Genomic DNA, 23,835 nt, shown 5'->3' with positions numbered 1-23,835 from the left:
ATCCTGTTTTAAAACAACTCAAAAGACAGAGATAAAACATATAAAGTCAGATTCAGACTGATGTTTTAAAATTAATTTTATTATTTGCTAATATTAGATATCATTTCAGTATAATGAAAAAAGCTCATTTTATATATTTATGTATGTATGAATGTATGTCTGTGCATACATGGTAAGGGAGATGAAATTGTATTGCACTTTTGTCTGTCATATTATTTGTCCACAATGGCTTGATTTAAATCAAAATATCTTATAATACATTTGAATTGGAATTTCTCTGTGGGTTTTGAAGTAGTCTTATATTTATTTTTGACACATTCATAATATATTATGTATGAAATAGTCTGATTTGAGGTAACTTTAAATGTTTTCTTGCTAAAAATTCTTCTCTCCCAAACAACGTTATTCTAATTCTGGGTATAGGCTGGGCAAGTTCGTAAATGCAGATGGTACACTGGGGAGAATTCCCACGACCCAAGCTTCACTAACTGGGCCTGGGACTTTCTCATGTGCCACTGTTTAATCTCATATTCATATTGCCCAATTTAGCCAACTTGCTTCTGGTTGCTTTTCTCTTTCTGTGACTTTCCACTGATGTTTCCTGCTCTTTGGATCTTTTCTAGGTCATAATCATGTCAGAAGTATAATTTATTCCCCATCTTTGTCCAGTTGGCATTTTGAACCTTGGGAGTATCTTGGGAACCCATGCCAGTGAAGTGTCCTTCCTCATCCACTGTGAAGAGAGGGGACCTGTGGGGGGTGCGGGCGGCGGGCATGGGCTCCTTAAGCTGCTGCTGGGTCATTCTATGGCAGTATTTCTCCTTGGCTGAATATGGCACAGAAATTCTTTGGAGGAAGATGGGCGTGGGGGGAGGCCTGCGTATGCATCTCCTGAACTTGTTTTCGGCAGTGTCTCTTCCCATTTGGGGGTCTGCATGGGGCGGGGGGGGGGGTGGTGAGCCGACAGCAAAGAGATCATCACTGTGCTTATTTGGGAAGCTCCGGAGTTTAGGTGACAGGGCTCATTGGGACCTTCCCCTGGGCAGCTGGAGAGAACGTCACGGGTGAAGGCCTTGGCCCATATAAAGTGGGGGTGGGGGAATGTGGGAGGCAGTGAATGAAGAACAATCCCTATCTGGTTAAAGAATGGCAGGTAAGAAAAGGATAAGCTATGTAGCCAGGCATGGTGGCATACGCCTTTAATCCCAGCACTGGGGAGGCAGAGGTGGGGGGTGGTCACCAAGAGTTCAAGGCCACCTTGAGACTATATAGTGAATTCCAGGTCAGCCTGGGCTAGAGAGAAACCCTATCTCAAAACAACCAAAAACAAAAGAATAAGCTAGGAGTTTAAAATATATATATCTTTATTTATTTATTGAGAAAGAGAGAGAAAGAATGAGGCAGAGAGACCGAGAGAGAATGGGCATGCTAGGGCCTCTAGCCACTGCAAATGTACTCCAGATGCATGTGCCACCATGTGCATCTGTGGCTTATGTGGGTATTGGGAAATCGAACCTGGGTCCTTAGGCTTCATTCGCAAGTGCCTTAAGCACTAAGCCACCTATCTAGTCCTACAGTTTGTTCTTGTTTGAAAGGAGATTTTGATTGTTCAGAAACTGATCACAATAGATTTGCATAATTACTAAGTGGGGGGAGGAAGCTCTGTGGTCCTGAACTCCCAATTCTATTAAGTCCTGGCCACTCTTCGATTACAGGTCAGAAGTGACTGTCCATGCCCTGGCTTCTGCTGTAACATTCTATCTACTTTTATTAATCTTTTATAAACTTTGACGCACTTCTGCCCTTCAATATGATATTTTTAGACTTCTAAGTACAGTATTTTTAGATGTCTAAATCAGAGAATAGGAGATGTGGTCAGGGGATGTTAGGGGTCCTTGACACCTCAGATGATCTACAAAGTTAAACTATTTTTGTAACTTGATGAAGACATAATCTGCCTTTTCCATTTCTATTGTCCCACATAGAGTTTTTCAGATGATTCCTGACCTGTTTTGTCACCACAGGCATAATTAAAAACAAGCTTGAGACTACAGCAGTCCTCCATTAAGCCAGGCATGCAGGATTTGAAAAAAAATTCAGATAATACCCCTTTCTCACTATTTGTTTTGGAAAACAACTATTTATTATCATTATCATTATCATTATTACTATTATATTTGAGGTAGGGTCTCTCACACAGGCTGACCTGGAATTCACTAGGTATTCTCAAGGTGGCCTCAAACTCACAGTGATCCTCCTATCTTGGCCTCTCAAGTGCTGGGATTAAAGGCATGCATCAGCACACCTAGCTAAAATAATTATTTTCATAATAGGTTTTGGTAAAAATTGATTTAATGTACAATGGGTTTTACTGTTAACCGGTAAGGATTATTTTTTCCTCTCTGTTTAGATTTCTAAATTATAGATAGTTAGATTTAAATAAATCTCTTTGGAGTCTTCAGTAATTTTGAAGGGTACAGAGTGACCCTAAGACCAAAAGTGTCTGAGCACCGCGCTTCGTCATCATTTCTCTTAGGCAGGTGCTGGTGCTCTGTGTTGAGACCCACGTAGGATGGAGAGATTGTAGGCAGCAGTGAGCCAACCTGGAGGAGGTGAGGGCAGGACAGACCGACTTGGGTGTGAGTGGAGTGAGGGCCAAAAGCCTGGAGAGAGAAACAGCTCCACATGCCTTCCTAGTCTGGTACGCAACAAGCCGCAGAGTGGACGCGGAAACAAACCTCTGTGCAGGGCACCTGCAAAAGGAGTTACTTTTGTCCTCAGTGGTGAATTGACTTGTCTTAGGAACGAGCATCACCTCACTCAGCAGATAAGGCTCAGGGCTGCTCCAGAGTGAGTAACCTCGACGGTTGGTGTGGTAGGCTCCTGTCCTGTGTGAGCTAGAAACTCCTGAATTTGTCTCTGGCTGAACCATGTCTGGGTATCTTCTGCCCATTTGTAGCCCGTGTTTTGCCATTCAACTGTCTACATTCCTGATGACTTTTCAGCTCACCCAGCTGTTCTTCAGGAGCGTTCCCTGTCACCCCCTTCATTCCTACCCAGAGGCCTTTGCACAAGCTCTTCTCTCCTCCCTGAGATGCCCACTCTGTCTCTATTCTTAGTGAACTTGGAATTAAAAGTTTAGGACTTAGTTTAGTATTTTTTTTTCTGTGTAAAGCTCTTTTCTTGGGGAAGAATTGATCTTATTTAGTTTGGCATACCTACAGTAGTGTATCCACCAATTTATTAACAGTGGCTTCATGGTATTATAAATCTGTTACATGTTTTAATCCCTGGCTCAAAACAGAATTAATTTTTAAAAGCTTCCTCTATTATTAGTGCTCAGTTAAGCACAAGGTGTAGAACAGGCATGTAAATGGTAACTGAAAAAATACATTATTGTTTTGAAACCTTAGAACACTTAAATTAGTGTAAATAAACAAATTAGTTTTAATCCTTATATTCAGTTCTTTAGACATCTTAAGGCAAATAATTTCAGTGAGTTTTTTTAAAAACACAATAGCGTCTAATACTTATAGAAAATTTAGGATTTTTGTAGACATTACTGCTTAGTGGGCTAGGATGAGTGGCTTTAAGGAGGCAAAACCAAGGTGGGGAGATGGCTCAGTGATAAACTGCTTTCCACTCAAGTCTGAGTACCAAAGCTTGGCTTCCAGACTCCACATAAAAGCCAGAATCCATGGTGTGCTATAACCTAGCATGCTGATTCCAAGATGGGAGGGAAAGACGGGAGGCTTTTCTGGAAGCTTGTGGACCAGCAGTTAGCCTGGTAAATGCAGCAGCGAACAGCAAGAATGAGAGCTTCCGCCTCCAGTGGTGGAAGGTGATGAATGGTACCTTAACGTTGTCCTCTGACTTCCACGTGTGTCCTCACTCACACTTAATAATATGTGCACATGTCACACACACACATACACTCTCTCTCTCTCCAAAGAAGGCAAAACAAACAACAAAAACTTACAAAGGGGCTAAAGAGATGGCTCAGCGGTTAAGGTACTTGCTTGCAAAGCCTAATGACCTGGGTTTAATTCTCCAGTACCCACGTAAAGCCAGATGTACAAAGTGGTACATGCCCATTCTCTCTCTTCTGTCAATCTCTTCTCTCTCTGCTTGCAAATCAAATTAATACTTTTTTTTTTAAAAAAAAAACTAACCAAACAGCCAGGCGTGGTGGCACACGCCTTTAATCCCAGCACTCGGGAGGCAGAGATAGGAGGATCACCATGAGTTCGAGGCCACCCTGAGACTCCATAGTGAATTCCAGGTCAGCCTGGGCTAGAGTGAGATCCTACCTTGAAAAACCACCAAACCCCCCCCCCAAAAAAAACTAACCAAACAGCAATAATAACCAAAGCCCTCAAACCAAAACCAAAACCAACAAACAAAAGAAGATACTTGAAGACCAGGTGCTACTTTGTGGGGAGCGTAGTGTCTTCACTCACAAGGAAGGGATACTCTTAGCATTTGGGCTTTCAAATAATGATAGATGGTGAAACATCTTATGGTTTTGTTGCAGTGTCAAGTTTACCAATTCTATTGCTTCCCTTTGAAGTGGTGGGAGTTGGTAGAAATTGTACTCATTCACTGCATTGTTCATCCAACTGCGAGTGAGTGTCCGCTATGCTCCAGGAAGCACGCTGGGAGGAGGCGGATGCTTCTGAGCGCAAAGCCTCAAGTGTTGGTGGGTGGCTGTGTGTGCACAGAGTCAAGACGGCATGACAGCAGTTTTGGTTTGGGTTACTAGGTGGATCAGGGTGGTGGTTGTGGTGGCTGCCTGTGGGATGCGGATCTTGACATAGAGGTGTGGCAGTCTGAATGGCTGGCCTGAAATATAGTCAGGATTTTATTAAAGTCTGTAATTTAGATCTGCAGTCACCTGGCTGGAGGAGGTGTCACTGTGGGCGGATCCTAGGTTCCAGCCCTAAGGTGTGGAGGTAGATTTGGAATTCCAGTCTAAAGATCTGCAAGGTGCTTGAGCGTTGCCCGCAGTTCCTGAAGTGTGCCTGCATGTGCTGGCAGTGTGGCATTTAGGTTTTGACTTGTGGTTTTTTTCTCTCTGCTTGGTCCTGTGAAAGAGGGTCCACTTATTCTGTCATTATGGAACTTCCCCTTGATCCTTAAGCCTCAATAAATCCCTTCTTCCATAATTATGCCTGGTTTAGAAGTTCATCTCAGTGACCTGGAGCTGTCTACTACGAGAGGCAGGCTCTGTATTGGGATGCAGCCAAATTCAACTCTGGCCATGATGAGTTTGCAGAATCTGGTAGACATTTATGTGAGGAGGATGGATTGGCAAGGGGATCTGCCAGAGGTTTGATTCCCCAGTAACCACATAAACCAGATGCACAACGTGGGACCTGTGTCTAGAGTTTGTTTGCAGCAGCTGAAGGCCCTGGTGTGCCCGTTCTCTCTTTCTCTCCCTTTTTCTCCCAAACAAATAATTTTTTTAAGTTTTATTTATTTGAGAGAGGGTGGGGGGAGGGACAGAGACAGAGAATGGGTGCACCAGGGTCTCTAGCCACTGAAAACAAACTCCAGATGCATGCACTACCTTGTGCATCTGGCTTATATGAGTCCTGGGGAATCAAACCAGGGTCCTTTGGCTTCGCAGGCAAATGCCTTAACTGCTAAGCCACCCCTCCAACCGAAAATTGCCCTTTTAAAAGTAAAACATAAACATTCTACTTAACAGCTTTTTTTTTTTTTTTTTTTTGGTGGTGGCTATCTTATCTTAATTTGAATTGTAAAAATGAACCATACAAGGGCTGGGAGATGACTCAGTTGTTAAAAGTGCTTACTTGCCTGGGTTCAATTCCCACGCTGTTCACATAAGCCAGATGCAAAAAGTGGTACAAGTGTGTGGCATTCATTTGGAGTGGCAAGAGGCCCTGGTACACCTACTCTCCCTCTCACTCATATACTCACACATGTGAAAAATCAGAACACAGAGAAGTTAAATGGTAAAATAAAAGTATGTGTATAATTAGGAGTATTTTCATCTTTTCACAACAATTGAAAACTTTCTACTAATGATATGCATGTAGGACATTGAACAACTAGAAGTATAAAGGAAAAAAAAAAAAAGATCCTATGAGACTCATTGATTTGCAATACCATCATGAGCTTTGGGTTTAAACACTTACTTTTTGTTTTGTTTTTGTTTTTTGAGGTAGGATCTTACTTCAGCCCAGTCTGACCTGGAATTCACTATGTAGTCTCAGGGTGGCCTCAAACTCATGACGATCCTCCTACCTCTGTCTCCTGAGTGCAGGGATTAAAGCCATGTGCCACCACACCAGGCAAAAATATTTTTTAAGAAGAATATATTATTTAGTTTTCAGTTTTCATCCTTTATTATTTCATTACATTGTGCATGACTTCTATATTTTTAGTGGATTGGGACTTGTTTTGTGGCCTAACATTCTAGAGAATTGTCCACAAGAATAACTAGTGTGTGCTTATTTGTTTATGGGGGGGAGGAAATGAATGAGCAAACCATGGCTTCCAGCCGCTGCAAATAAACTCCAGCTGCATGTACCACCTTGCTAAATGAGTACCACTGTACAGAAAAGAATAATCCAATTCTTGCAGTGAAAGATTTCCATGGATACATGGTGAAGTCAGTAACAAGTGCTACAAGTAATTAGTTTTCTTAAGGATCTTACCTTGAGCTGCATAGATAGCTTAGTGGTTAAGGCACTTGCCTTAGGACCCAGGTTCAGTTCTCCAATACTCATGTAAGCCAGATGCACAAGGTGGCGCATGTGTCTGGAGTTTGTTTGCAGTGGCTAGAGGCCCTAGCATTCCCATCCTCTCTCTCTTGAATAGATAATAAATAAATAAAATATTAAAAAATATTTTAAACAAGAATCTTACCTTGAATTTTCTTGAAAACTCTGGCATTCATAAACTTTAAAAATCTGTCTGCATAAAAACTTGGTCTATGAACTGAAACAGTGTCCTGAAAAGAGAAACAAAAGACTCCAGGTTTGCTTCTCTAAGTTCATCTCAGGTTGGAAGAAAGCATTTTTGGGGTCAAGGTCTCTCACCAAACATGGCCAAGAGCTAGAAGGTACAATGTTCTCTGTCTTGAGGGGAATTGGTGGCTTTGGCTGGTGGAAAGGCCACAGACTCAACCAGAGCAAAGTTCTAGATTGCCAAGACAAAATGGAACCTGAGTGGGCAGGAGAGACAGAGCAGAGGGGTCTGCTCTATAAGCGAAGACTGGCCATGCTTAGTTAGCACCTTGTGTGGGGTGGGGGAGGAGGGGAGAAAGACTTAATAGACAACCAGTGCTCCAAGGGCCACTGGGAATTAGGGGTGGCATTCTTATTGATGAATAGAAATTAGGGTATAAACCAAACATGCCTAACATAAGAGTGACATTTAAATTAGGGTATCTCTATCACCAAGGGATGGTGTGGACATACTAGCAGGCTCCTTGGTGGCTCCCCTGGATTAGCTCCTGACCACACAGGGCTGAACGGAAGCTGTGACCCTGTTCCTCTCTCACTTGGCAGGAGTACCTAGGACGGATGGGGCAGGGATGAAGAACTGATTCTCTGAGTTCACTGGCAATTATTCAGTTTTGCTCCAGCTGCTCTTTTCTAGAGCCGGGTATGCTGGCTCAAGCTTGTAATCCCAGCACTTGGTAGGCTAAGGTGGGAGGACTTCCGTGAGGTCAAAGTCAGCCTGGGCTATTGTGAGAGCCCGTCTCAAAATCAATAATAATACATAGCAAATCTGCTTATGCATACAATGCCTCATTGTGAACCCAAATTTGTGGGTTCCAACAGGGTAAGAGTCTATGCTATGTAGTCTCAGGCTGGTCTTGAACTCACAGCAATCCTATTAAAGGCATGCACCACCACGCCTGGCAAGTGGATCCACTCTTATATCAGGTTCTGTCACATAAAAATATCAGAAAGAAGCAAGGGGAATCTGTAGGTAACTTAAACTCAGCCCTCACTTTTAAGGGAGTTCTATTATTGTTTTGTTTGGAATAAAGAATCCCTGTCTAAATAGGAGCCACATTTAAGAACAAAGTCTTGAAGTTATGATTATTGCTTATTGTTTCACAAATATATAATCAAGATGAGTTTTTTTAAAAGATGAAATAAAACAAAATAAAATACAAGACCAGAAGGTATGTTTTCAACAAAGGCAGGGCCTCTTTGAAAAATATGGTCAATAAGGACTAGGCCAGATCAGAAATCTTCTGGAAACAGAATTAAAGTGTCCCAGAAACCGCCAGGGATTGAGTGTGGGCATGCTTCCTGCCTGGCTCCCCTTCTGTGTACAAGGTGCTGTGGGGTTCCTATCTGGCTCAGCTGGAAGAACTAAAATTAACCTGCTCCCTTGACCTTTCCATGGAAAGAATCTCTGATCTGATGAAGTCTACAGTTGATTCTCAAAATCAAATCTGTGAGCTGGTGGTTTAAGAGTAGATTGTGATAGAGGCCATCCTTTAGCTCCTGGGCACCATGCAGATCTTTCATGCCAAAAGGTAATTAGTAGTCTTCCACAGAACTGAATAATGTGTGCTAGTTTCCAGAAAGGGGAAGAATAGTATCATAATTTATCTTCCAAGGAAAAGCATCTGCTAACCTTTTAGAAGGAAATGGATCTTTGATCAATATATTCTTTAGAAGTGTCATAGTAAGTCATTAACTGAGACCCTGTGCAGGCCAGTGAATAGTCTTTCATCAGGAATTCAAATCTGACATCTAGATATGGGGTGTGTGTGCGTGTGTGTGTGTGTGTGTTTAAGAGAGCGGGAGAGACTTGCTTGCTCTTTCTGTGGGTGTGAGCAGGTGAACACATGCCTAGGCGTGCATGCGGAAGTCACAGGACAACTTGGTCACCAGGTTATCTGCCCAGCCAACTTCTGATGGATTCTCCTGTCTCTGTATCTCTTCTTGCCATAGGCAGGCTGGGATTACAGATGTCTGCTACGGTGTCTGATTTATTACATGGGTTCTGGGGATTCAAACTCAGGAACTCATGCTTGCCTAGCAAGCACTTTATCCTCTGCGCTCTCTCCCTAGCCTGTCTTGCTGTTTGAGTAATTTTTTCTTCAGTTATTCATATGATGCCTTCTTGTCAGCCTGCATACATAAGTGTATATAAGTTCTTCACATGTACGAATACACAAGTGCATACCCCTTCCACCTTTTCACTTTCCATGTCCTTGCTACGTGTCGGGCGTGGTGGTGAGAGCACTCAGCACCTCTTTTCACCTCACAACAGGCAGGTCCCAGCACTACCTCGTGACTGATGAGAAAAGAGGCTGACAGGCTGCATCACAAGCGACATGCCTTAGTCACATGGGCAATTAAGTGGGGAAGTGAGTTCAAATCCAGGCTGTCTTCCTTCACAGTCAGGGCTCAAACCCTTCTTTAGTTAGGTCTCTTGAGACCTTCCCAGTATCAATGTGAAAGGATCCCTTTCTTTTCTTCTCCTGCATTCCACACAGAAGCAGACATCATTTGGTTTGTCTGGCCTTTACCTGGTCACTGGTCTGGCATCACTTACTTGAATAGCTATTGGAAATGATGATGTGGCCTTTGTTTTCAGATTTGAGCTAACCTGCCAGCCAAAAATTGTGAATTTTCAGAGTCCATCTTCTTAGTCTAATGACACAGTTTCCCTGCCACCCTTGGATTAGAAACATCTGCAATTTAGCAAGACATGTGCCCTTACCCCATCATAGACAAGAGCTTTCCAGGAATGCTCCAATTTCTTCATTAACCTAAATGTAAACAGATGGAAAGTAACATTGAGTATATAAGCCAGTCTCACTTGATGTATGTTCATAAGGATTTTTGAAAATAAAGACCACTTCCCCAAATTTCTTACCTATATGATTGTAGAATGTCAATAATGCCCATAAATAAAAGTAGCTTTTCTCCCTTATGGCTTTTAGCTGGAATGCCTCCCATTCTGTTGATAGAGCAAAAGAGAAAATATTTATTATATAAGTAGAGAAAGCTAAAGTTTATTACTAATTATAGTGTGAAAATCAGTGTCTTTAAGAAGCCTGGGTTATCTCCTCCTTTGTCATTTTTTTTTCATCAATTTTAAGTCTTTCTGGGCATCCAGCGTGATATACTTCCCACAGAGGAGAACATCACAGTCATCAGCTGAAGAATCCAAGTTAAGTCACGAGCAACAATTTGTAGACTCACAGAATTACAAAATATTGATTTTTTTCTTATCTAAAGAATCAGTTATATCATTATAATAATTATGAAATGAGATGTAGAAAGCACATAGAAGCAAATATGTAAAAAAATACATTTCTGAGTGCACTTATGGTATCACTTTCCATTGTGTTTATGTGCATATTTGTTGATCTAAAGAGGGGATTACTAATCATGTTTATACCTGGGATTTTGCAGTTGCTAAGCACTGAAAGTTTCTTCATATCAATGGTGATTATATATAATGTCTACTGCTGTGTAGACATTTTACCATAAGGTTACAGAATAATTCATTCATCTGACGACTGTACATTTTGATGGAATTGCAAGCAAGGGCTAAAACAAGGATCACTGTGTGTCAGTTCTCTTTATAAAGGAGAGAGAACGTGTCAATGGCTCAGTCATGGTTATAGGATCCTAGACAGCAGGCCGTGATGGCCATAGAAGTGATGTCTTAATCCCCTTGCTCAGCAAGCACACACATGATGACTCAACCATTTCAACAGTCCTCTGGTTTCCGCTGTCCAGATGCACTTTACACATGCAAATAAATCCTACAGTCACTGTCACATCTGGCTGAGGCAAGAGACCACATCTACCAGAGTGCAGGGATAGCAACAGAACTGCTTCACAGAGATAAAGAACTTAGTTTTTCAACCTCATTCCTGTCATGTATTTATTTAATACTTTAGTTTATCAAATCCAGAGCCTATTTCCCTTGTTATGGTTGGTGCTGTGAATATATAGTAAGTGAATCATACCAATGAAAGAAACTGCCACTATTTCTTTACAGTTGAATAGAAATGAGGCTGGCTTAACCTGTTCAGTGTCCAGCAGGCATTCAATCCCCCAGTGCCACCATCAGATGGATGCAGTTGCATGTGGTTACCCAGGGACAGGGACTGTCACAGTCAGGAGAGTTCTGCGATGGAACTTACGTGTCTGGGTTCTCTGGGATGATCCCATCTGCAGACTTCCCTGGGCCCTGGATGGATTCCATGGCTGTGGAGTACAGGACTTTCTGCATCCCGGGCCGTTTCGCATCAGGCACGTTCTGTAAGGGCTCCTCTTCTTTGTCTTTAAGGGAGTGATCCAAAATGTGGATTCCCAGCAAAAGGCTGTAGTCCATGATCTTGAAGCTTTCTAGCACCTGAGGGAGAATAAGACCCAAGAGGCCAGTCAACCCCAAGGGCCTCATCTGCACAAAATCTAAGGACTCTTGACAGCAGACAAACCCACTCCTGCATCCCTCCCATTGAGAGTTTGAGAGACAATAAAACATCAAAACAACAACACCTGGGTTGAAGAGATGGCTCAGGGGTCAAAAGCACTTGCTTGTAAAGATTGATGTTTGGGGTTCATTTCCCTAGTGCCCATATAAAGCCAGATGCACAAAATACTGCATGCATCTGAAGCTTGTTTGCAGTATCAGGAGGCCCTCACATACCCATATTCACTTTCTCTCTCTTTCTCCCTGCCTTTTCCTGTTTCTTCCTGTCTCTCAAATGCGTAAATAAAAAAATCAGAACATTTAAGATGATTTGCAGGGAGGATTGCCACAGTGGCTGTATGACAAGATTTTTTTGTTTGTGTGTTTGTTTTTCGAGGTAGGGTTTCACTCAAGCTCAGGCTGATCTGGAATTCACTATATAGTCTCAGGGTGCCTCGAAATCATGGCAATACTCCTACTTCTGCCTCCCAAGTGCTGGGATTAAAGGCGTGAGCCACCACACCTGGAAAAATGTTTAATGCAAATCCAAATTAACCCATCTTTTCCTTCCACACACGACTTATCAGGAGCACTTATGGGAAAACTTCCCATGTGTCAGGTGCAGAGTTCAATCCTCACAACAGCCCTGTGAGTTAGGTGTTACTGCGATCTCTATTTTACAGAGATAATTTGCTCAATTGCACATAACACATAAATAGCAGAGACCCAAGAGATCCACTCTGGCATCCATACTCTTTTTTTTTTTTTGTTTTTTCGAGGTAGGGTTTCACTCTAGCCCAGGCTGACCTGGAATTCACTATGTAGTCTCAGGGTGGCCTCAAACTCACAGCAATCCTCCTATCTCTGCCTCCCGAGTGCTTGGATTAAAGGCGTGTGTCACCATGCCTAGCTCCACACTCTTTTTTTAAAAAAATATTTATTTATTTGAGAGACAGAGAGAGAGAGAGAGAAAGAGAAAGGGTATACCAGTGCCTCCAGCCACTACAAATGAACTCCAGATGCATGTGCCACCTTGTGCATCTGGTTTACGTGGGTCCTGGGGAATCAAGCCATTCTGCATGCAGTTCAATGGCAGAAAGAGAAAACACCAGTGAAGATGCTCAGTGGACACTGTAAGCCTTATATTTGGCCAGCCAGGCCAAATGAGCCAATGGGTGCAATAGTGGCATGTCTGTCATGGTGGAAACCAACTGCCCTCTAATTGGACTGGAGGCCCGCTCCTTGGGAGGGAATACATCCCTGATACTGAAAACTTAACACAGGGGTAGTCATGAGCCCTAGGGGTGTAATGTCTGTTGCTGTCTGACTAAATGTATATACTATATTTATCAAACTGCCCAGTAAGCACTTCTCTTAATGTTCATACCCTTACATTAATGCTACTGTCACTTTGGATAGAAATCTTCTCTTTTCAGATGGCAGTGACCTTGGGACAACTCTGAAGGTATCATGGTGCTGGAAAGAAGTGTCCGGAGTACTCAATACTGTAATATCTCTATCACACCTTCCAAGGCTCAGGGTCTAATGTGGAAGAGGTGGTGGAAAGAATGTAAGAGCCAAATGAAGGGTAGACTCCTTACAACGTGCTCCCCACAGAACAAAATGGCCTGGATATCCATGACCTCACAGTGCCTGCCACTACCTACACAAGACCATTGTAAGAGGAGGAAAAGATCATGACATCAAAATAAAAGAGAAAATGATTGAGTGGGGAGGAGATATGATGGAGAATGGAGTTTCAAAGGGGAAAGTGGGGGGAGGACGGATATTACCATGGGATAGTTTTTATAATCATGGAAATTGTTAATAAAAATTTGAAAAAAAACTCCCAACTAAAAAAAGTCCAGGCCCAGATGGATTCACTGGTGAATTTCCCCAGACTGTCATGGAAGCACTAACACCATTGCTTCTCAAAATTTTACATAAAATAGAAAGGGAAGGAATTCTACAAAACTCCTTCTGTGAAGCCAGCATCACTCCAATATCCAAACCAGACAAAGACTGAACAAAAAAAGAAAATTACAGACCAATCTCTCTCATGAACATAGATGCAAAAATTCTCAACAAATATTGGCAAGCAGAATACAAGAATATATCAAAAAGATTATTCATCCTGACCAAGTAGGCTTTATCCCAGAGATGCAGGGATGGTTCAACATATGGAAACTGATAAATGTAATACATTATATAAATGGACTGAAGGACAAAAATCACATGATCATCTCAATAGACACAGAAAAGGCATTCAAAAAATCCAACATCCCTTCATGTAAAAGCCCTATAGAAATTGGGAATAGGAGAAACATATCTCAACATAATAAAGGCTATTCATGACAAACTTGCAGCCAACATAATGCAAAATGGAGAAACACTTGAAGCTTTTCCACTCAATCCAGGAACAAGACAAGGGTGTCCACTGTCCCCACCTTTATTTATTATAGTATTGGAAGTCTTAGCAATAGCAATAAGGCACGAGACACGAATTAAAGGTATACAAATGGGACAGAAGAGATCAAATTATCATTATTTGCAGATGATATGATTATATACATAAAGGACCCTAATGACTCTACCAGCAAACTGTTAGAGCTGATAAACATTTTTAGCAATGTAGCAGGATACAAAATAAACATATAGAAATCAGTAGCTTTTCTATACACTAACAACAAACATACGGAGGATGAAATCAGGGAATCTCTCCCATTCACAATTGCCTCAAAAATAAAAGTACCTTGGAATAAACCTAACCAAGGAAGTAAAGGAGCACTACAATGAGAACTTTAAAATGCTCAGTGAGAAACTGCAGAAGACACTAGGAAAAGGAAAGACATCCCATGTTCTTGGATTGGAAGAGTCAAAATTGTGAAAATGTCAACCTTGCCAACAGCTATCTACATATTTAATGCAATCCCCATTAAAATTCCAATGGCGTTCTTCACAGAAATAGAAAAAAAATACTAAAACTCATTTAAAGCACACAAAACCTCGAATAGCCAATTTTGAGTGACAAAAATAAGGCTGGTGGTATCACAATACCCGATTTTAAGCTATATTACAAAGCCATAGTAATAAAAACAGGGCTGGAGAGATGGCTTAGCGATTAAGGCATTTGCCTGCGAAGCCTAAGGCACCTGGTTTGATTCCCCAGGACCCAGGCAAACCAGATGCACAAGGAGGCACATGCATCTTGAGTTTATTTGCAATTGCTGGAGGTCCTGGGGCTCCCATTCTCTCTTCCTCTCTGCTTCTTCCTCTCTCTCTCCTCAAATACATAAAGAAATAAACTATATATATATGCAGCATGGTACCGGCACAAAGACCAACACGTAGATCAATGGGACAGAATAGAGGACCCAGATGTTAATCCAGGCAGCTACAGACATCTGATTTTTGACAAAAACACCAAAAATATCCATTGGAGAAAAGATAGCCTCTTTAACAGATGGTGATGGGAAAACTGATTTATATGGAGAAAAATGAAAATAGATCCTTGTCTTTCTCCATGTACAAGAATCAAGTCCAAATTGATCAGGGGCCTTAATATCAGACCCGAAACTCTGAAATTGCTAGAGGAAAAGGTAGGGTAAACCCTTCAACATATTGCCATAGGCAATGACTTTCTGAATATAACCCCAATTGCCCAGGAAATAAAACCACTAATCAACTATTAGGATCTCATGAAATTACAAAGTTTTTGTACAACAAAGGACACTGTGAATAGAGCAAAGAGACAACCTACAGAATGGGAGAAAATCTTTTCCAGCTATACATCTAACAGAGAATTAATGATTAATATCCAGAATATACAAAGTACTCAAAAAACAAAACAATCAAACAACCTAATTAAAAAAGTGGCCTATGGAACTGAATAGAGAGTTCTCAATAGAAGAAATACAGATGGCATGTAAACATCTAAAAAAGTGTTCTACATCTTTAGCCATCAGGGAAATGCAAATTAAAACTACTTTGAGATTTCATTTCACTCTTGTGAGAATGGCTACCATTAAGAAAACAAGTGACTATAAATATTGGCGAGCATGTGGTAAAAGGGGAACCCCTCTGCACTGTTGGTGGGAATGTAATCTGGTACAGCCATTGTGGAAGTCAGTGTGGAGGTTCTTGAGAAAGCTAAAAATAGATTTACCATATGATCCAGCTATAGCACTCCTAGGCATATGTCCTAATGACTCTTCTCACTACCTCAGAGATACTTGTACCAACATGTTTATTAGTAGTCACAATAGCTAGATGGATGCATAATAAAGATGTGGCACATTTACACAGTGAAGTTCTATTCAGCAGTAAGGAAAAAATGAAACTATAAAATTTGCTTGGAAAAGGATGGATCTAGAAATGATCATACTAAGTGAGGTAACTCAGGCCCAGAAAGCCAAATGCCATCTGTTCTCTCTCATATTTGGATCCTAGTACAAATGTTTAGACTTGTGTGTGAGCTGAAACCAAAATAAGGGTAGCAGAGACCAGCAAGCTGGAAAAAGCCTATAGGGAGGGAGGAGAAGGAAGGACTTTAGGGGATGCTATTGTATATTTGTAAACAGAAGAACAGATGATAGGGAGTGGAATGGCCTAAGTGAAGCCAGGGGAAGAGATTGAGTAAGACAAGGGTTGGAGGAGGGTCAATCAAAATTCAAGTTATTCTGAATAAGACATATAAAAACATACTTCTTTGGATAATGGCACACCCAGAAGCCATAGATTGCTATTAGAAAATTTTCAATGCCAGGGATGGTATACCATCCAGTGAGTTGTTGGTCAGGGAGTTCCCTGTTGCCTCCAAAACATTATAGGCTATTGTCAAGGTCTTGTGTTTCCCATGAGTAACAGAAGGTAAGACCTTGTTGCTGATGACTTCACATGCAGCAAGGTCACTGAAAAATCAAGCTGGTGCTGAGCTAAAAACATTCTCCCTATAGCCCAGCCAACTGAAAGCTGGAAAAAGCTGGACTGTATGCAGTCCTATGGGAGACAGAACTCATCAGTGGTAAAAACAGTGGACACTGGAAGCCTCAAGTTTGGCCAGACAGGCCAAGTAACCAAACAGGTGCAATAGTGGCATGTCTGCTCAGGGGGAAACAAACTGCTTTCTAATTGGACTGAAGGCCCACTCTATGGGAGGGAATACATGCCTGGTCCTGAAAACCTAATCAAAAGTCTATGGCAGGGGAGGTCATGTGCCTTAGGTGTATAAAGCCTGCTCTTGTCTGGCTAAATGCATATTTATTCTCACCATATTGCCCTGAAATCACTATACTTAATGTTCATATTCATATATTAATGCTAATCTCACTTTTGGTTAGAGAATAATCTCTTTGCAGTTGGTAGTGACCACTGGAGGGCCCAAAAGGCAAATATAGTACTAAGAAGGGATGGAGGGTCCAGCACTGAAATATCTCACACCCTCCAAGGCTCAGGGTCCATTGAGGAAGAGGTGGTGGAAAAAATATAAGAGCCAAAGGCAGGGTGCCACTTCTTACAATGCAACTGTCCAGACAAAAATTGGCCTCGATATCCATGACTTTGTAGTGCCTAGTACTATCCACACAAGACCCTCATAATAGGAGAAAAAGATGATGACATCAAATTAAAGGAGAGACTAATGGAGAGAGGGAGGGGATATGATGGAGAGCAGAGTTATGAAGGGGAAAATGGGGGCAGGAGGGAAGTACGGTTTATTGTCTGTAAGTATAGAAGTTGTCAATACAAAAATTTTTTAAAAAGCGTGCACTACCATGTATATATATATATATATATATATATATATATATATATATATATATACACATATACACACACATATACACATATATATAGACTTCTATTGTAAAAATATTGGGGGATAGATTTTCATCACACATTTTTAGGATTTGCATCAATTATGAACAAAACAGTTGTTTCTTCATATCCTCCTAGTCATTTAATTAAAGGAATTGATATATCTGCCAAAAATCTCAACGCGCACAAGCTGTGTTAGCAAGCAGCATTCTGCGACATATGGTCTGTCCAGTTCATCACTGAGGTGCACATCTGCTTCTCGAATGTCTGCCTGAGTTCTCTGCTGCTGGTGGATTCCCTACCTGTGCATTTGCTCTTCAAAACCACGAGCCACCATGCAAACACAGGTGCCCGTCCATCTAGCTGGGGCAGTACTTTTCCTCCTCACTTATAGAGCAAGAAAACAGAAATCATTCTCAGAGCTATTCAAAACTGGAATGAAGTTGGAATCCTACCAGGCTTTTTATTGTCAAAGTGAGCTGTTTCCTTCTCTCTCAAGGACTATTTAAAGTCTATAATATGATTGGAATGTACGCTTGAAGTACTGGGGAATATTTCAATAGTCGAGATAAGAGAGGATGGGCCTTGAGTGAAGTGAGGGCAGCAAGACAGGATGAAGGAGAACTGTGTAGATGTGTAACTCTTTCAGAGGCAGAATACAGCTACCACTTTTTTACAGACAATTCCTAAACTGTAAACTTTTTTGATCTCATTCCTAAGCTTCAGCCCTTAGATTCCCGGTGGCCTTCTAGACAATTTTAGCTTCTAAACATGGTCATGCTGAAACCCGAAATTCTTATTTTATCCCAAACCAGTTCTTTCTCCTCATGTCCTCCTCTCTCTCTCTCTCTCTTTTTTTTTTTTTTTTTTTTTTTTTTTTGGTTTTTCAAGGTAGGGTCTCACTCTAGCCCAGGCTCACCTGGAACTCACTATGTAGTCTCAGGGTGGCCTTGTACTCACGGCGATCCTCCTGCCTCTGCCTCCCAAGTGCTAGGATTAAAGGTGTGCACCACCATGCTCATGTCCTTCTTTTATTTGAAACTTGGATCCAGCTAATGTTATCAAAACACTCTTCTTTCTAATGATTCAATTTCACCTTCAGTTAGGACCTGATCCTGACCACTGGGTAAACTAGGTCACATCCTAAGTCTTCTTACTCTTGCCATTGCCTGGTGCCAGTGCCTGAATTTCATACCAAAGGTCCTCACTATCCCCAGACCATGGCTTTTGTTATTTGATACCAGCCTAGATTCCTCTCCCAGGCTAGTCAAACTTGAATGCTTACATTATTTCTACATGTCCTCTGAAGATGTTAACACTGGCATTTTTGTTCATGCTACTTCTTCTGGAATGTTCTTAACTATTTTTCTAGTTCTAGTTTTCTTTTCTTTTTTTTTTGTCTGACTCAGATCTCACATCCATGAAAACTGTACTAATGATTTCAGTGGTTGGGAGCATGTGTTTTGTTCCCTCTGAAAACTCAAACACATTACCTCTGTGATTCTCTGTGGTATAGCATTCAACCTCAAGTTATAGCTATATTTTTCATATTATAAAAATAAGACTGTTGGACTCACCAAAGGCTTGTTTTACTTTGTGCTTCCTGCTGGGGAAGGAATGTATATTTGTTACTTTGCTTTCCATGTGTGGAAGCAAGTAAAAACCAAAATATTCAGTACCACAGAATGTCTATTGCTACATTTCTCCGTCTTAAGTATAGGGATTCCATACTGTGCATTATGATTACATTGATTTTGAAAAAAAAATTATCACTGAAAATATTCATTGTGGTTATATGCTTTTGCTGTCAGAAAAATAAAGATAAAAGACCAAAGTACTTTTACAGCTTCTTACATCTAATATATTTTATATATACTGTGTCAAGGGCAAAACTCAAGCTGATTTTACATATATATATATATATATATATATATACATACATACACACACACACACACACACACACACACACACACACACACACACACATATATATATATATATATATATATATATATATATGTTTTTCAAGGTAGAGTCTCACTCTAGCTCAGACTGACCTGGAATTCACTATGGAGTCTCAGGGTGGCCTCGAGCTTACAGCAATTCAAGCTGATATTTGCAGACACTCTTATTATTCAGTAAGGATACAGCTAGCAGCACATAAAAGGGAGGCTGTTTTGCTATAAATGAGGCTAGGCTTTGAGGCTGGTCAGACCATCACGTTTGTCTTTGGGAAGCCTTTACTAGGGCAATGTGTCACTGGCTGGTCAAGCACAGACTCTGAGATGGAGGCCATCTTGTTACACAGCTCAGGGCTCATTGAAATCCTGACCCCAATAAAATTTGCTTGTGAAATAGTTAAAGATTTGACTACTATTTGACAGCTAGAAGTCTTAATACTTCAAATACATGATAATGGTATTTTAGTTTTTTTAAAGGAGTCCTTAGCATTAAAGGAATATTCCTAAAATTTGTATGGACAAAATGATGTGGTGGTTAGAATGTGTTTCAAACTACATATGGAGAAAAACAGCACAGTAAAACAAGATTGGCTTTTATCTGAAATTTGATGAAGCTGGGTTAAGAGTATACATGCAATAATTGTTACATTCTGTCAACTTTCATATAATGTTAGAACTTTTCAAAATAAAATTTCACATCCTCCTCTGAGAAGCTTAAATGAAATGCACTCCTAGGGCTGTAGAGATGGCTTAGCAGTTAAGGTACTTGCCTGTGAAGCCTAAGGACCCATGTTCAATTCCCCAGAACCCATGTAAGCCAGACAAACAAGGTGGAACACACATCTGGAGTTTGTTTACAGTGGCTAGAGAGCCTGGTGTGCCCACTTTCTTCTCTTTATCATAAATAAAAAAATAAAAATATTAAAAACGAAATATACTTTTGTACTTGAATAGAATTAACATCCCACCACGTCTACTACTGAGGATGGGCTAGACTTGGCACAGATACAAAACTAGTAATTTGTGATATTAACTAAAGTGGCCCAAGATGGAAGCTAAGTTAGTTATTTTCTATACTAATCAATGGATTATTCTTTGTTGAAAGGCCTAATGAGCTAAAAACAAAATATGGAACTGGCAGAAAGATATATCCAGGCTCCTGAGTAATTTCTTTAAATACCTATATATGGTTACTAAATAAGGAGTTAATGACCCACAAGATATTTGTAGTAATACAAATATAATATAATATAATATAATATAATATAATATAATATAATATAATAATATAAGTAAATTCAAAATTGTATCCTGGAGATTTATGTAAATAGACATTTCTGGAATTACCGATTTAGAGGAAAATTAATCCAAAGGCTTGCTATTCTTTGCTAGGCAGGCCCCTCAGAGTATAATACCAGAATTATTTGTGTGTGTAAGTCTAGTTGGAGCTGAATGTTGTCTTTTTAATTTAATTTAATTTCCTCAATAAAGCTCAGAGTGTTCTTTGCTAATGTAATGAAGAGAAAATAAAGGCTGTGGCAAGACATAATCCTGGCTGGTAAAGCAGAATCTAATAAATATTAAATTCTTAGCCTAGTTATGGCAATAATGTGTTTTGTGCTGTGTCTAACACTGATTTAGAATTCTGGATTTGGGCTGGAGAGATCGCTTAGTGGTTAAGTCACTTGCCTAGAAAATCTGACCCAAGTTCGGTTCTCCAGTACTCACATAAGGACAGATACATTACGTGGCACATGCACCTGGAGTTTGTTTGCCATGGCCAGAGGCCCTGGAGCGCCCATTTTTCTCTTTCCCACTCTCTCTCATAAATAAGTAAGTAAAAATGAAAAAAAAAAAAAAAAGAATCCTTGACTCACTGTGTAAAGGCTTTTCTCTCTTGATTTTTTTCCACTTGAAAAGCTTGAAGTGATAGAATTACACTTCTATGCATTAGCAGCAATCATCTATCATCCAAGATTTCACACTCACATACATGTTCATTAGTGATATTGTTTTCTTTTCTTTTTCCTGTAGTTGTTTTATTTAGAGACAGTAATTTACACTGTAGTTCAGGCTGGCCTCGAGTTTGAAATCCTCCTGCCTCAGTCTCCCAAGTGCTGGGACTGTAGGCATGCGCTACACAGCTATCAGAAAAAGCAATGTTTAGCAGAGCAAAACTGAGAGAAAAGTTATACTTACTTGATCATATCACCAGATTAGAAAATTTCTTCAAAGGAAGGATACTGGTGCGACCAAAGGGACACTCATCATAGGCAGGAAGGGTGACAGGCAGCTCAGAGCTGACCAACACGGATGGGCACAAGCCCTCAGTAGCCTATCTGAGGCATCTTTTTGGAAAGGATGAGAATGGAGTGTGGCCAAGGAAGTCCCTTACTTTTACAAGGCAGCCACACAGGTCTCATCTAGATAGCATCATGGGGCTTGTTAACTGCACACAGTGAATACAAGAAGCTCCTTTTTGACACACTCAAACTGACGATGTTCTCTGAAGTACCTAAGTTGAAAGCTTCAGGGAGGAACACAAGCTCACATGTGTCAGGGACACATGGATCTGTGTCATGAACACACGAGGAATAGTTTTGAACACTTGCTCAATGTTTAATGTTTTCCTGATTCTGAAAACTCTCAAATATGTCACAGGTCGCTGTAATGCAGTCCCTCACCAAAGTCCAGCTTTTTATAAAACATGAATCCTTAATTCCATGTTGTAAGTGGCAATAGCTTGCCACTTTGCCACCACCCTCTTTGGCTTAGTTATTGATGACATGGCTCTATTTCTTCTCATACTCATTGTCACTGGTTCTTATGGTCACCTACCTACCATGAGATGCATACGCCAAGCTCAAAGCCTTTCCACATACACCTACAAAGCCAGAACTGCTCCCATCAGGCTCCTGTGCCCGTTTCCTTTCCTGCTGGAGCCCTTCTGCTTTCTCAGGGTTCCATGCAGGAAAAGGACACAGTCGTTGTGACATTTCCCTCCTACCCTTCAGACACTTTCTTGTGACCTACACTCATCTTACCTGTACACTTAGGGTCATTTATAAAATCAAACACAGGTGGATTCTTTGCACACAAAAGCAGAAACCTGAACATCCTACATACAGCAGTATTCTGTGTTAGGCCCAAAGACTTCAGCTTTCATTAACTTGGGGTATGTTACTTAAACTCAAAACCAGCTACACACACCACCATCAACACCATCCCCAGCACCGGAGAACCTCAGGGAACACTGCACTTCCGCAAACTTTGAGGAATATTTCAGGAAGAAAAATAGAAGGAATTTATATCTTAAGGCTGGGGAAGTATTTTAATTTGTTTCCCATTTCCATTCTTTGTGCAAAATTTTTTGTAATACTTCATTTGGTTGATTCCAAGGGTGGGTCAATAAACCAACTGTTGTGACAATCCTTTAGCTTCTGTACTTAATGCACAGGTTCAAAAGCTGCTCACACAGGATTCAACGCCATGCATCTATCCCCAATCTCTTCTAGAAAATTTAAATAGTCTTGCTTTCACATCAGTAAGATTTCATGGGTACACATGTTGAGACCAGTGGGCAGGTATCAGTGGGTTTGATTATGCTTTCCATTTCCTTTGGGCTCCTCAATCACTTGGTACTGTTTTCCTCCCTTCCCCACCCCCTTGAAATAGGCTGCACGATTTCAACACATTACGGTTGCAGTCAGGTTCACATTGCTGGCAGAAATCACCCAGCCAAGAGCAGCTTCTGGGAAAAAGGGTTTGTTTTGGCTTACAGAGTAGAGGAGAAGCTCCACTCTGTAAGGAAAATGATGGCATTAGCAGAGGATGGATATCATCCCCTGACCCATATAAGGTGGACAACAGCAACAGGAGAGTGTGCCAAACACTGGCAAGAGGAAGCTGGCTATAACACCCATAAGCCAGCCCCCAACAATACTCTGCCTCCAGGAGGCTTTAATTTCCAATTGCCATGGTGGACACCTGAATCAAACCACCACACATTGTCTTGTCCCAACCAAACTGTCTATTTTGGCAAAGCCCTTTCCTGACTCCTCTAGAATCTACCACCACAGCATCTGCTTGTCAGAGCTGAGGACCATGTAGCCTTTGGGAACCAGTGTGCTTTGCTTAAAGTTTTAATTTCAGTGACTTTCCCCAATATACCTATAAGTTCCTAGGGAGTAAGATGATAGAAGATCTTAGCTTTGGGAATCAGAAGGACGAGGATATGGGGCGTAGAGCCAGCACAGTAAACTGTGTAGACCTGGGAAAACTGAACCCCTCTGAAGTCTTCACTTTATTGGTCAAGAAGGAGCCACTGATGTTAGAATTAATGGGAGTCTACCTATAAGACAGAACACTTAGTCTCAAAGCAATGCTATAGCTAGTGTTAATGGAGCAAATTTGCCAATGAAGTGAGCCTAGGAAATATGTCCCTCATATCCATGAATCATATACTATGTACCATGTATCTATATATTTGATGAATGTATATTAGATATCATATGTGTTAAATATTTCACTATTTTGGTATCTATATGTTGTATCTAAGATGGAATCTTATTTCCATAAAAATATATTAACAGTTTTTTTTTTTTTTTGCAAAATATTAAGAATTACT

The 23,835-nt window shown here is 40.8% G+C and overlaps 1 protein-coding gene across 3 annotated transcripts in view; it reads right to left on the bottom strand.

Moving 5' to 3' along the window:
• The window catches only part of Pip5k1b (phosphatidylinositol-4-phosphate 5-kinase type 1 beta), a 320,487-nt gene that overhangs the window by 88,486 nt on the left and 208,166 nt on the right, over window positions 1-23,835 (bottom strand). For all 3 annotated transcript variants that reach the window (XM_045142359.1, XM_045142361.1, XM_004653147.3), the window contains exons 8-11: window positions 11,159-11,370; window positions 9,877-9,960; window positions 9,721-9,769; window positions 6,895-6,979 (exon numbers count right to left, since the gene is read on the bottom strand). In XM_045142359.1, the coding sequence (XP_044998294.1) occupies window positions 6,895-6,979; window positions 9,721-9,769; window positions 9,877-9,960; window positions 11,159-11,370 (430 nt within the window). The remainder of the gene's footprint in view (window positions 1-6,894; window positions 6,980-9,720; window positions 9,770-9,876; window positions 9,961-11,158; window positions 11,371-23,835) is intronic.

The sequence above is a fragment of the Jaculus jaculus genome, chromosome 1, assembly GCF_020740685.1.
Source record: "Jaculus jaculus isolate mJacJac1 chromosome 1, mJacJac1.mat.Y.cur, whole genome shotgun sequence".
Lineage (NCBI taxonomy): Eukaryota > Metazoa > Chordata > Mammalia > Rodentia > Dipodidae > Jaculus > Jaculus jaculus.
Note: the sequence above shows the minus strand (reverse complement) of the source record. Positions and strands in the feature narration are given on the sequence as shown.